Here is a 14,869-nt window from a genome sequence, read left to right on the forward strand (position 1 = left end):
GACAATAGTGAATTAGACCTGAATGCAATTGGTTTCATCTATATTCAAGAGCCAATGGGGCACATTCTTGAAATGACAGGATATCACCCAAAAGAAACCTATGTCGTGAAAACTTCCACAAAAAAAGAACAAACAAACAAATAACCCAAGAATGCTCAAAAAAAAAGTTCTGAATTTATTCACCTATTCTTTTCTCAGCCATACTATTTTATTTCACAAGGGAGTAACACTCAGTAGTAACACTGGAAAGGATAAGAATGGGTTAATAAAACATGTCAACAGGAATCATAGATACCACTCGCCAAGAATAATGTAGTTGAATGCTGTCTACTGCAATCACGTTAACTATGTCATATAGCGCAGGTGTATAACCAGGAAGAGTATGGAGAGAATCCAGACTAAAAAACATACAAGGTTCCACGACTCCAGTTCTTCCATCCAGTCTGGTAATACAGGCCTATAATGATAAATGATGACAGTGAGTATGAAGGATGAGCCTCCACAGATGGCCCTCCACAGCCCCTCAGATCCAAATAGCAGGTCTTTCACCCTATCCTGGCTCTCATCCTTGACACACAGGAAATGCCTGGGTGCTGAGTCAAGACATCTGAGTCACCATCCCCCACACTCTAATTAAACCCAGGAAACAGGAGGAGTCCTGGGTGTCTTCCCTACACACTCTACTTCCCTGGTTTTACATCTCATCTCAGGCCTTACTGACCAAAGTCTTGATTGTCTTCATCAGCAGGCTGAACACCTCAAACCCCCTGCACTCAGGGTTTCCCCACTATTGCCTCATAGCCAAGACAGTCTTGTAACTGTTGTCCACAGAACAGCCTAACGTCAAGTAAAGCTCACAGCTTAGGATTTGAGTATGTGTATGTTCTACATAACTTTCTGCTTATTCCCTTTTCAGTCAGTGAACAAATGTGTATATCATTACACGCACTTTGGCAGGGAATATACTGACACACATACCAAACAAAACCCTGGGTGAGAAAGGGATCCTTAAAGAAGGATAAGCAGCCACCTACCTATGAAGTAACTTACCCTTTGCATATTCTGAGAGCTAAGTGGGCTCACAGATTGAATGTTGATATCTGAAGTTCCTGGGATCATGGAATACCCCACCAACACCAAATCTCCGTTGAAAGGCCTGAATGCTGAAACAGTCAACAAAGTTAGAAGTGTAAGAATTGTACTAGGGTCACATCCCATTTCCAAAGGCTCTTTGTCACAGCAATATGCTAACCCACATTTCTTGCATGTAGAGTAACTGTTCCAAATGCTCAGAAACCTCACATAGCTTACTTATGGAGGGAAAACTTAGGCCCTTTTAATGATGGGTATCTACAATGATTTGTCAAGCATTGTTAACGATAAGAGTGTGCCTGAGAATGGAAGTTATGGCTAGGAGCCCTGGATTTACTCAAGTGGTCAAACTGATATCTTTTTTGAGGATGGTAGCTAGGTACATATCACGATCACATGCTTGAACCTTGGTACCTGGTCTAGGGACAAAATATTAGAACCTAACTGTTGAGTATTCTGGAAAGAAGACACAAAGAGAAAGAGACCTATCTGCACCTTTGTTTTGAAGTAATGGATGAATTTTCAAGATAAATCTCTTATCCATGTGTGATGCTCTCACTGATTTGATTTTGAATGCATTCTGATGCACTGGCAAAAAGACTATGATCTCAACACTCAGAAGGGCAAGGGAAGGGTTTTCTAATGTCATGAACAATTCTCACATATGTTGTTTGTTTCAGGTATCTTTGAGGAAACCTATGCCACAAATCAAAATAAACAATAGCCAAATAAATAAATCAATTAGTGAAAACCACATGGACACATGATGACATTCACAAGGGACAAAATCTGTAGGCAATGTTTAAAGTATTACCCTTTTCCCATTAATTGTGCCTTACTTTCAATTTCAAGGACACTCCTCACACTCTCAAGAGCTTCTAACCCAAGCCCAATAACTATATGCCTTACCCAATGTTGTTAAAGCTATAAATCCTACCTCCAGAAAACAGGTGTATTGGAAATGAAATATCCTTGTTAATGTAGATTTTATCCTGCATTATGTGAGTGACATATTTAATACAAAATCTCTTGCTGAGGTTTGATGGATCCTTAGAGTCAACTGGATTGTTCATAATCTTCACCTATAATAGAAGGAGACAGTAGCTGCAGGTAAAACCTCAATTATATTCAGGAGTTTGTACACTTATCAAGGAGTCGCCATTAAAACAACAGGTTTTAGTGGGTTGACCTCTCACAATTTTTTTTTCATATGAATTCTTTTTTTTTTTTCAATGCAGTTTATTCAGGAACATTGAATAATCCTCGGACCCTGGGGAAAGCCAGCCCACAGCTTAAATACCCTCTGGGTAGCCAACCCAGGCGTGCCACGGGGGCAATGCAGATAGGTCCACATACATGGAAGCAAGCCAGATCCTCGGCCTTAGCCAAATGTGGAGTTGTTCGTGACGACCTCTCACAATTTTGAGGATACTTCCAGGGTATAGTTCTGTGCCAGAGACAATGGACTCAATTATTCCTATCACACATCCCTCCTGCTGCAGAAAGCTTTTAAACACCTCTTATCAACCCTCCAACAAGCATTTTCTATTAAAGATGTGCTATGGACCTGAAAGGATGGCATAAATTCTGTGTTCTTGCTCCATGGATTGCAATTGCCTTGCAAATGTGAACTTCACACCTTTGTTTAACTCACTCACAAACTTACCTTCTGACCTTAGGAATACAGGGCTCTTGCTTTCTGGAAACGCAAAATTCAACCGTGTTAAATACTTTAAAAAATCTACTTCTGAACAACTTGTAATCATGGCTGTAACTCAAAATAGAGAACCGTTTTGCACATTTACGCAAAAAGAAATTGCTAGAGTGACATGTCGTGGGGTAATTGGCGGAAATGGGCTTTGAGGTACATGGGAAGGAAGAGAAACTGGTTACCTGGCAGACAGGAGTGGAGCAGAAATAAGTCAACCGAGACAAGAATAAGCAGCACAATTTTGGAGAAGGGAGGAAAGCATGCTAAGCCCTATGTGGACTGGGTACAGGAGCTCTCAATGCAGTGGAAGAAGTAACCCAGAAGAGATTGCAAAGACAAGTCATGCAACGCTGGCTCCATTTACCTATAGTCTAGAAGGATAATATTTTCCTGGCTTATCAAAGATAATGTCATTTACAGGAGGTAGTTTTCCTTTGAACTTTCATTCATTAAACAATGTATGTTCTTTATATGGAAATAGAATAGCCAAATGGTCACAGAGCAAAAAACCGTCAACTAAAACCATACTGCGTAATACCACTATCCAGAAACAGTGACTGGCTGCCTGTTTGAAAAGCAAAAGTGAGCAATACACATGCTATTGAAATATCACATAAAAGGAAGACACATAAAAGGGCAGCAGAAAGGGCCATCTGGACTCACCATTGGGAAATATGGAGCAATTTGTGAGCTGCATTCCCAATCACATGGTACTTAGTTTGGATGCACTCATTATGTGTAGAGGGAGAAGAGTGATGATAGTTATTGCTCTAAGATCCCTGATGGAGGCTGGAGTCAGATTCCAAAGGATGCTGCATGTCTTTTCAAAACCTAAATACTTGCCATTTATACCTCTCACTTGGTGTACTACTGGATAGTTATTTGTACAGATGGGAGGGTCCTACTCTCAGGATTGCTTGCACTAAGGAGACAGGACCTTGACTCCTATCTGACTGTTCATCAACACTTATGTCAGCATGCAAGGGAATGAGCATCACAAACTCTGACCCTTCTGTATTCTCAGTCTACACTAAACCACAGGCATACTGGACCCTAATTCATTTTGAGGTCTCCTGGCAAATTTCCATTCTCGCAGTTGTCATTTTTCTCACCACAGAAATACCACCAACAATCAAAGCAAAGAGTGCAGATAGAGTCTAAGACCAAGAAAGGCTCCAAGATATTGTTTGTCCCCACAAGCAAATGAAGTAAAGTGTAATGTAGAACAGATGGTTCATCCTTTTGTTAATACCCATATATCAAATTCAGGCTGACTCTTTTCATGATGTGTGTAGCTCTCTGAAAGAAATAGTTTACAGTATTTGATGCCTGTAATACCAGCACTTAGGATTCAGAGGCTGCAAGTTTGAGGCTAGCCAAGGGGTCATCGTTAATTTGAGGCCGTGTGATGTATAGAGTAAGACTCTGTCACATAAAACTAACATCCAAAACAGAAAATTTACCTGAGATTGTTTATCCAAAATAAGGCCTTATATTGTAGCCCTGGATGACATGAACTTATTATGTAAACCTTTTGGCTTTGAACTCACAGAGATTCTATATGCCCTTGCCTCCCAATGGTATTGTTAAAGGCATGTACCATTCATAAGTTGACTGCAACTTAACAATTCTTGATGTAACCAAGAGATATATGCAACTAATATGCTTACAGGATAAAGAAATTATACACAATAACAAGAAAAAAGGATTCTGGTTATATAATAGGTTACATACACTCCTTTCTTAATAAAGAACTTTTTCCTAACAAAGAACTATGATGGGTCACACTAATGAAAAGTGCAAAATTCCTTTTCTTCTTTATGTTTGGTTTTATTTTTGTTTGTTTTGTTTTTTGTTTCTTTGGTTTTTTTTTATTTCAATTTAAAATTTATTACAAATTATCCACTTTCCATCCCAGCTATACCATGTCCCACGTCTCCTCCCAATCCCTTAATCCCTCCCTCTTCTCCCCCAAGACATTTCCCCAGTCCACTGTTAGGGGAGGTCATCCTCCACTTCCACCTGACCTTAGCATATAAGGTCTCATCAGGACTGTCTGTTTTTCTTACACTTTAACTATTTAGGAAATTCTGAAAAAAATAAAAACAAAAAACAAATCATGACTCTGATTTTCAGTTCTCAATTTGCTGGCAATTTTCTAATACTAACAATGATAATGATAAATGTACCTTGTATATCAGTGCTGATAAAAAGGATTTCCTGTAGCCTATGCCTGAGGCTATACATTAGAACAGTATAGCCAAACTTTATTTGAGAATAGTCATTGATATGCAAATACCTGAGCTAATTATGTTTCTAGAACTAACTCTTACAAAATCTATAACAGATCTTTGTTGCACAGTAAATACAACTTGAATATTTTATAAAAGAGTATAAAGTATATTATGTTTATCATACTACTTCTAGTTTTTATAGAGAGAGGAGAAAATAGCCTTTTCCTATCAGCGGAAGTTGCAGATTATATAAGTTCACATAATTGTCATCATTCAACATGTTTAAATACTGAAGACAACTGAAACAAATCTTTAGGAAGAGAAAAATAAAAACATGATACTGCAAATACATCTCAGAACAAGCTGATTAAACTCACCCTACATTAGTGTTGGTCTTATCCAGGAAAGAAATCAAAATCCCACTAGGTAAAGAGACTCTGGGGAAACTTAGTGTTACCTTGAGGGCATTCAGGACCTGAGTTGTTTCATCTTCTTCCACAAGAGCGATGACATTTACTCCGATTTTCAGAGGCACATTATCACAGACTACATCAGTGTGGAAGAATATAGATTTGTTAATCCATCCATAATTGGTAAACAAGTTGGTCACGACTCCCTGAAGAGAGTGCACCTTTGGGTTGCCTATTAAACAGGAAACAAAGGTCACCCTGGTTCATGTCAAATGCAAGCAACCAGTATTCAGGAGCTCTGCTCTGACCATCTGTATTGTCTATTTTTATGGCAACTTGACACACACTAGAGTCATTAGAGTGGAAAGAACCTCAGTTGAGAAAATGCCCCCACAAGATCAGGTTGTAGGCAACCCTGTAAGACATTTTCTTAATCAGTGCTTGATGGGAGGGTGGTCTTGGGTTCTATAAAAGAGCAGCCTGAGCAAGCCATGGTCTCTGCATCAGCTCCTGCCTCCAGGTTCCTACCCTGCTTGAATCCCTATCCTCACTTCCTTCAAAGATGAACAGTGCTGTGAAGCAAACACTCTCCTTCAAAAGTTGTTTTGGGCAAAGTGTTGCATCATAACAAAGCAACATTATACACCACCCCTGTAGATATTAGAACAAAACATCACTTGTCTGACCATAAGACAGTAACCATGTCCCTCCTCTGGGGAATGCTCAAGATCATCTTTCAAAGGCAAGATGCAAAGTCATCTTAAACAATATAATTCACACTTGTGTCTCGTGTTCTGTGAGTGGGTCCAAACACCATCCCACCAAAGCAAGCTGGGGCACAGTACAATATTGGTCTTACTCTCTTGAACTCATGGACATCCTCAACTAAATAGCCACTCAGGATAGTGGCATAAGCCTCCCCACTGTTACTGCTCACTGCAACTCATTTCATGTTGGAGGAGAAACTTTCTGAGGAGTCTTGTTGAGTGGCAGACATGGGGGCTAACTCCAAGAGGATTACCTTGAGGCTGTTCTTCGGGTGCTTCAGAATTGTTATTCCTTTGAAAGAATGCAAATATCCTCCGTAGAAGATTTAGCATGGCGGAATCACCATCAGCCTGGGCAAGGCGTGGTGCTTACAGATGGATCACAAAGTCTCCTTTGTGTATCTCAAGTGTTGTGGGTCCAATACCCACTCTCTATGGGATGTTAGTGAATGTCTAAACGGACACACTCAGGAGAGGCAGGGACAAGGTTCTTCCCTGGCTGCTGTCCACTTCCCTTAAAGCTCCCCAGCCAGGGAGAGCCCACCTTTATCTGCTCGCCAGCCAATGAGAGTCAATGTTCTTGCCTATGTCATAGCTATAGACAATGAAAGGCACTGGACTGAGCCATTTGGCCCCTCCCTCCCATTGTGAGTTCACCAGTAGGAAGGTCTCAGGAAAAGCTGCTTGTAGGTGCCCTTGGGGACTCACTGTGTATGAAAGGCCCTAACCCTACATTTTTTGTCACAGGATGAGGAGTTTGTCTTAGGAGGTGTGGCAGAAACCCGAGTCCCTAAAAGTCCACTAAAAATCATGCTTGATGATGGACATAAGCACTATCTACATAGTGGCAGTTTGAATCAGAGATAAAATGTTTGGGTGAGCTGGGCACAGTAGCACACACCTATAATCCCAGCACTGAAGTAGCCAGAGGCAGGCAGATCTCTGTGAGTTTGAGGCAAGCATGGACTACAAAGCAAGTCCACGATAGCCATGGCTACATCAAGAAACCTTGTCTCAAAACCAACTAACCAACAAATAAACAATAAAACTCAAAACAACAACAAAAAAAACAAAAAGAAAAACAATAAAAATAATACACTGCAGGCCCTGAAGGTGCACACCTGTAATCCCAGCACTAAACAGAGGCAGAAAGAGCTCTGTGAGTTTGAAGCCAGCCTGGTCTACAGAGTGAGTCAAGGACAGACATAAAAACATTGTGTCGAAAAACAAACAAAGAAAGAAAATAACAACAACAAAAAGAAACCCAAAATATTTTTGTTATTCTTTAGGAATATAAAAGTTTGAGGATAGAATTCCTGTTTTTTATTTGTTTTGTTTAGTTTTTTGTTTTGTTTTGTTTTGTTTTTGTTTTTGTTTGTTTGTTTGTTTTTTTGTATTTTGCTTTTTTAATTCAAACTGTATGGTTTGGAAACTAAAACAAAACAGAAATATTACCACCCAAAGAAGTCCGCGAGCTGGAGGCAGTGCATCTTTGGCCAGGATGGGAGCAGTGAGGTTGCCTAGAGAACAGAAGAGACCAAGCCCTCTGGTCAGAGCACCAGTGAAGGAAGCAGAAGCAGAGCATGGTCAGGGCTGCAGTGTCCTCCTATTCAATGGGGACAGACATCCAGAATTAATGTACCATATTCCCTCTCTTTGAGGAGACCCTAGTCTCCTTAAATTATCATCCAAATGACATAAACCATGTGTATGGGGTGATCGAAATTTCAGAATGAGCCTGAGCCCTCTCTTTCCAACCCTGTATGAACAGGCATCAGAGTTAAGTCAAGTTTACAGGAGTGACACTATGAACAAGAAAGTAGGGACCCACAACACTGCTCAAGGTTTCCAGCCCTGCTAGGAATCTGGGGTAGCAAGCAGGATTGGAAGGCTGTCAATCGAGACAGGTAGAGGAAGATAAGGGCTGTGATGGGTCCCTCATCCCCAACCCTCACTTCAGGTCCCCCAGGGCTTCCTCTCTGTTCATTGTCCCTTCTGGGAACAGACCATGTCAATGCCACTGCATACCAGAGCCTCAGCCTCTTCATCTCCTCAACTACCATTCACAGAGTCCCCTTCATCCTCCTCTTGTTCTCCAGTCTCTGCCCCTTCTCACAACACTACCTCTTGCAACTCTGCCAGCATTCTGAGTTGTTATAACAGGGACCTTAACCTTCCCTCTGCTGCCCCAGGAGCCTCCCTGGGCCCCAAGCACAGGAAGATATGAAGCCAGGGACTGTGCCAAGCGGGCACCATGTTTAAGATGGTAGCCATCTGCAACATGAAAAGACCACAGATGTCCACATAGACAGGCACACCCCATGGCCTCAGCAGGTTCAAGGGCCACACATGCACATGATGATGTATCTGAGCACTGCTGTGGGACAGTGGCCTCACACACGCTCACAACCCTTCTAGGTATAAGCACCACAACCTTGTACACAAATCACATTCTTGTTGATCTTGAACCCAGGTTCTCTGGAATAGAAAATGAAGTGCAAGGGCTGGTATTTGATCTGCAGACTTTCCTTCAAATATTTATCAGACAAATTAATCAATGTTATAATGCAGTATGTATGAATTAGTAATGTCCTAAAATAATGAGGTAAGTTTTTGTTTGTTTGTTTGTTTGTTTTTTGTAGTAGAAATATTATCAAGCAATTCCACAATAAATGCATTGCAAGGATGTGGGTTAACTGAAAGATAAGACTGGTATATTCTCCAGTGCATGTTTGGTTTTATTTGTTTCTTTTGTCATTTTCAATAAGGACTATCCACATTCATCAGATCTTTTAAAGACCATTTAAAAAATTGATTTAGATTTTTTTTCTAATCTTTAGTATTTCTGCTTTTCATGCTCTTTTAACACATTATTCTTTTAACTAAGGTGGGGTGCAAATTCTGGTGGGGTACCCTTTGTTTCATTCATCACAACTGCATGGGTCCATTCCTTTCCTAAGCCTAAAGATTTGAAGAAGTTGAAGAGTGAAATCTGTGAATGCTAGGTTTCTAGTGGCCTGGATTTGAAATTTCCTTCAAATATACAGGTTATGCATGGACTGGAAATGTCAAAGTATGAAGGAATGAGATATAAATAAAAAAAGCAGCCTTTATTGCTTTGCAACAGTTCTCCAAGTGGAGACTTTGGGTGATGAACACGACTGGCACTCTCCGCCGGCCTAGTGAGGGCTGAAGATGAAAACTGGACTTCCACCTAGATACCACATCTGTGTTCTACTGGACAGGTGGTCTTTGTCAGAGCTTCCAGAGATATTAGTAGACTCTGCCAACAGGCTATTGTGCCAAAGTGGTGGTGGTGTTCTGTCCATGACCTTGTAGTTAGAACAGGTCTCAGAAATTACATTTCTTGGATGTGTGTGGTAGTTCTATTCACAGTGTGAGTGACAGCAGTTCATTCCGTCAGTCTTCTGAAGTCAAATTAAAGTTAAATAGAAATGCCAAGGTTATGTACATCTAAGCAGTCTCAGCTAAGGTATGGTTCTACTACATTGACCTATCATTGACATGGGCTTCAGTCTCATCATGTAGAATTGTCAGGCAAGTTGTTAGAGGTGACAATCTTCTGAAAGAGGCTTTCCCTTCTCCCAGAACAATATACCTGGGAGAAATTCCCATTCTTATTTGGTCCATTATTTCAATATTCTCAGATTGAGAGACACAAGTATATCTTTATGCTATCTTCAGTTCTGTCAGCCCTTTTAAAGATTTGGCATAGAAATACAGGAAAAGTAGTCACTGGATGTGACATAAGCTCAACAAAATAAGGAAAATAACCTTGACTGTTGCCTATGTATTTCCACTGTTGTCGAACTGTTATACTGTACATATAAAATCATATACAATGATTATATATCAAATATTCCTTAACAAAAATTAAACATATGGAACATTGGCATGTGCCACAGCTGTTACAAGGAGAAAATAAAATATTCATTCAAGAATGATAGGACATAAGTTTCCATATGAAGGTTAAAAGTGATTGGATCTTTATCTGAAATAAAGACACAAAAATTATGTCAAGATGAATAAAGACATATATAAAGCAAACCATTATAGTTTCAATTATATTTGATGTGTATGGGTGTTTTGCATGTTCCTTTTTTATGTGTACTACATGTGTGCCTTGTGTCTGAAGAGGCCAGAAGAGAGCATCAGTCTCTATAGAGCCTATAGTATAATGGAATAAATTTTTGATTCGCGATAATTTTAGTTTTCTTTAAAACATGTAGAGGTGAATATTCACCCAATCACATAGAAGTACAAATTGACTGATGATGTAGCTCAGTGGTAGAGTGCAGTGTGAAAGCTAGGAGTTTGATCTCAAAGTCTCATTGGAAAGAAAGAAGTCAAAGAATCATTTTTCACAGATGATATGAAAGTATACATAAGTCACCAGAAAAATTATACCAAGAAACTCTTACAGCTGATTTACACCTTCAGCAAAGTGGCTGGATACAAAAGTTACTCAAAAAATCAGTAGTCCTCTTGTATACAAAAGACAAATAGGCTGAGAAAGAAATTAGTGAAACTACACCCTTCACAATAGTCAAAAAAACATAAAGTACCTTGGTGTAACTCTAACCAAATAAACCAAAGATGTGTATGAAAAAAATTCAAGTCTCTAAAGAAAAAAATAGAAGTAGGTATCAGAAGATGGAAAAGATCTCCCTTTCTCATGGCTCAGCAGGAATATCATATTAAAAATGGCCATCTTACCAAAGGCAATTTACAGATTCAATGCAATTTAAGTCATATTACCAAAACAATTCTTTACAGTGCTTGAGAGAAAAATTCTCTACTTCACATAGATAAACAAGAAACTCAGAATAGCTAAAACAATCCTCTACAATAAAAGTCTTCTGAGAGATCACCATACTTTATCTCAAGCTGTATTATAGAGGAACAGTAATAGAAACTGCATGGTCCTGGCATATAAACAGACTGGTAAATCAATGGAATCAAATAGAAGATGAAGAAATAAACCCACACACCTGTGGAAAACTGATTTTTATAATTTTATTATAGTAGTTATAGTTTATACACTTTGTAAACTTGTACAACCACTTTGGAAGTCAATCTGGCACTTTCTCACACAGTTGGGGATAGTGCTGCCTTCAAGATCAAGCTATACCACTCCTAGGCATATATCCTAAGGATGTTCAAGTATACAACAAGGTCATTTGGTCAACCATGTTCCTAGCAGCTTTATTTGTAATAGCCAGAACCTGAAAACAACCCAGATGTCCCTCAGTTGAGGAATGGAGAAATTGTGGTATATTTGCACCATGGAATACTACTCAGCAATTAAAAACAAGGAAACCATAAAATTTGCAGGAAATGGTGGAAATTAGAAAATATTATCCTGAGTGAGGTATCCCAGAAGCAGAAAGATAAACATGGTGTATACTCACTTATAATTCGATATTACAGTTTTAATGTAGGATAAACATACTCAAATATCTACACCTAATTAAGCTAAGTAAGAAGGAGGACCCTGGGTAAGATGATCAATCCTAATTCAGGAAGACAAACAGAGCATACATAGGAAGAAGGAGAAAACAGGGAACAGGACTGGAGCCTACCACAGAGGGCCTCTGAAAGACTCTACCCAGAAGGGTAACAAAGCATATGCTGAGACTCATACCAAACTATGGACAGAGTGCAGGTAATCTTATGAAAGAAGAGAAAGATAGAAAGAACTGGAGGAGACAGGAGCTCCACAAGGAGCAACAGAAGAAAAAAAAATCTAGGTCCAGGGGTCTTTTCTGAGACCGATATTCCAACCAAGGACTATGCATGGAACCTCTGCACACATATACCCCTGACAGCTCACTCTCTGAGGGGGTACCCTAGTAAGCTTAACAGGGACTGTCTCTGACATGAATTCAGTGGTTGGCTCTTTGGTCACCTCCCCTTGAGTGGGGAGCAGCCTTACCAGTCCACAGAGGAAGACAATGCAGCCAGTCCTGATGATACTGCTTATGGTAGGGTTAGATGGAAGGGGAGGAGGTCCTTTCCCCTTACTGGACTTGGAGAGGGTCTGGGAGGAGCAAAAGAAGGGCCAGATTGGGAGAGGATGAGGTAGGGGGCTTCAAAATTGTAATAAATAAAAAATTAAGAAAAAATGCCTCAGAATGCAGCTGGAGAGAGGGCTCTTTTGGTAAAGTACTTTTCTTGCAAGCATGAGGACTTAAGGTAAAAGCCCAATGAGAGGACCTGGCTAAATAAGCCTGACCAAACCAACTTTGTGACAGGCTTCATTTTCTTGCTGGGACAGAACAGGCCTGACCTTTCTGTTCCTCAGAAAAAGAACTTCAGTTCCAGGAAAAAAATAAAAATAAAATAAAATAATTAAAAACAGGAACTGGCTTCCTCGGACAATTGACCCAGTGAGATAAGATTATTTAACTACTGGTGTGAGAAGGCCCTACGCCCTGATCAGACTCAAGTAGCCTTTGTGTCCATGGACCGTGCCCTGATTAAGGCATGTAACCTCTGTGAGCTCCCACCAGGTTGAGCAAATTTGAACCAGTTTAGAGAACCCCCAGTCACTAATCAAGACCTAGTTATCCCTAGCCAATCATCAGTATTGACACTTGGACCCTTGCTTTTGACCTGTACCAATCACAGTAAAGATGACCTAACTGTCCCTGACATTCCCCCAGTTAACCTTAAGTAGAGCTTGTGTGCTCATCTGGGGTGGTCAACATTCTACCTGGATGATGATCCTGCATACTGGATCTCTACAGAATAATTGCATTTTGTTGTTTGCATACTACTCAAGTTCAGAGTCATTTCTTCAGTGTCTTCCTGTTACAAATTCAGGCTGGGTCCTTGGACCCCTGCACATATATGTAGCAGATGTGCAGTTCTTTATGTTGGTCCTCCAACAACTGGAGCAGGGACCCTCTCTTACTCTGAGGGCTACTTTTAGATCCCTTTCCTGAGCCGGGATGCCTTTTCTGATCTCACTGGGAGAGGATGTGCTTAGTCCTGCTCTGCCTTGATGTGCCAGGGCAGGTTTTTACCCATGGGGCAGATCTCCCCCTTCTCTGAGGACAAGGAGAACTTTTGAATGTTGGGGGGAGGATGATGGCCTGGAAGGAAAGGTGAACCTGCAAATGAGATGTTAAATGAATGGATTAATTAATTAATTAATTGGAAAAATCCAGGCTGTCAGGCCAGTGCTGGGTAGGTGGAGACAGGTAGATCCTTGGAGCCAGGCTAATGGAATTGGTGACCCTCAGGTTCAATGAGACCCTGTCTTACTACTTAAGTGAGAAATGATGAGGCTATACCTGAAATCTACCTACACACACAAACACACACACACACACACACACACACACACACATGCACAAGTACACTTACATGTACTCACATATACACACAGGAACATGTGGACGCATGATTCAAAATTATAATTATTATTTGGGGTTTTATTAAGATAGGGTTTCCCTGTGTATCACTACTTGTCCTGGACTCACTTTTAGATCAAGCTGACCTCAAACACAGAGAGATCTGCCTGCCTCTGCCTCCCAAGTGCTGGGATATAAAGCATGTCCCACCACCACCCGGATTCCTATTTGCTTTTTAAATAGTTGGAAAATGCATTCCTTGTTCCTTGTAAGGCTATTTCAAAATCATCAGGATGTCTTTTTCCTTAATCAGTTTATAAGACTGAAACAATCCCTATAAAAATGTCAGTGATTTTCTGGAGAAAGGTAATATTATAAAAAGGGTCATTTAAAAATTATTTCTGGGGTTGGTAGATTGGCTCAGCAGTAAAGAGCAATGTTCTTCTAGAGGTCCTGAGCTCAATTTCCAGCAACCACATGTGGGTTACCACCATTTACAAAGGAATCTAATGCCCTCTTCTGGCATGCAGCTGTGCATGCAGACAGAGCACTCAAACATCAAAACATATATGTAAATAAATGCATAAATTAAAAAAAATATTTCCTTTGTTTATTGCGATTATAAATACAATAAATTCCCCCTTCCTTTTCCTCCCACCAACTGCTACCATAGATCCTTCTTTGCTGTTTTTCAAAGGTGTAGCTTTTTGTTAGTTTGTTTGTATGTTTGGTTGGTTGGTTGTTTTAAATTATTTACAGGTAAGAAAACACTGAAAGCAAACAGCTGCTTTGGGAGAAATTCCCTAGTGCACATACTAATCTCGTGTGGAAAAATGACTCAAGCAGTTAAGTGCACTTGTTGTTCTTGCTAAGGAAGCACCTATATGATGGCTCATAACTTATATGTAACTACAGTTTCAGAGGATCAGTGCTCTCTTCTGCTCTCTTTAGGGAACAGAGGCTTGAGGGGACACATAAATATACCAGGAGTGTGAGAGACAGAGAGACAGGGAGAGAGAGAGAGAGAAAGACAGAGATAGAGACAGATAGAAACAGAGAAAAAGAGAGAGAGACAGAGACAGAGAGAGACAGAGTGACTTCCTGTTAATCCCAGCATGAGGAAGGTGAATGTAAGAGGACCAGAAGTTGTAGGGTAACTGGATGCTGGATTCTGATCTCTGAGAGCAGAGTATACTCATGTGCTGTGTATATGTACATGCAGAAAAAAAGCCCATACACAGTAAGTACATACACTTATAATAAATAAAAACAATAA

At 40.2% G+C, this 14,869-nt stretch overlaps 1 protein-coding gene across 1 annotated transcript; it reads right to left on the reverse strand.

Annotated features, from left to right (window-relative positions):
• Window positions 1-262: 262 nt before the first annotated feature.
• LOC132649947 (cancer/testis antigen 55-like) lies at window positions 263-6,547 on the reverse strand. Its single transcript, XM_060374717.1, has 5 exons — window positions 6,469-6,547; window positions 5,495-5,679; window positions 2,030-2,174; window positions 1,051-1,163; window positions 263-457 (listed from the first exon to the last, which is right to left on the reverse strand). Exons 1-5 carry the CDS (start codon window positions 6,545-6,547, stop codon window positions 263-265), a joined length of 717 nt encoding a protein of 238 aa, XP_060230700.1.
• Window positions 6,548-14,869: the final 8,322 nt, after the last annotated feature.

The sequence above is a fragment of the Meriones unguiculatus genome, chromosome X (assembly GCF_030254825.1).
Source record: "Meriones unguiculatus strain TT.TT164.6M chromosome X, Bangor_MerUng_6.1, whole genome shotgun sequence".
NCBI classification, from domain to species: Eukaryota; Metazoa; Chordata; class Mammalia; order Rodentia; family Muridae; genus Meriones; species Meriones unguiculatus.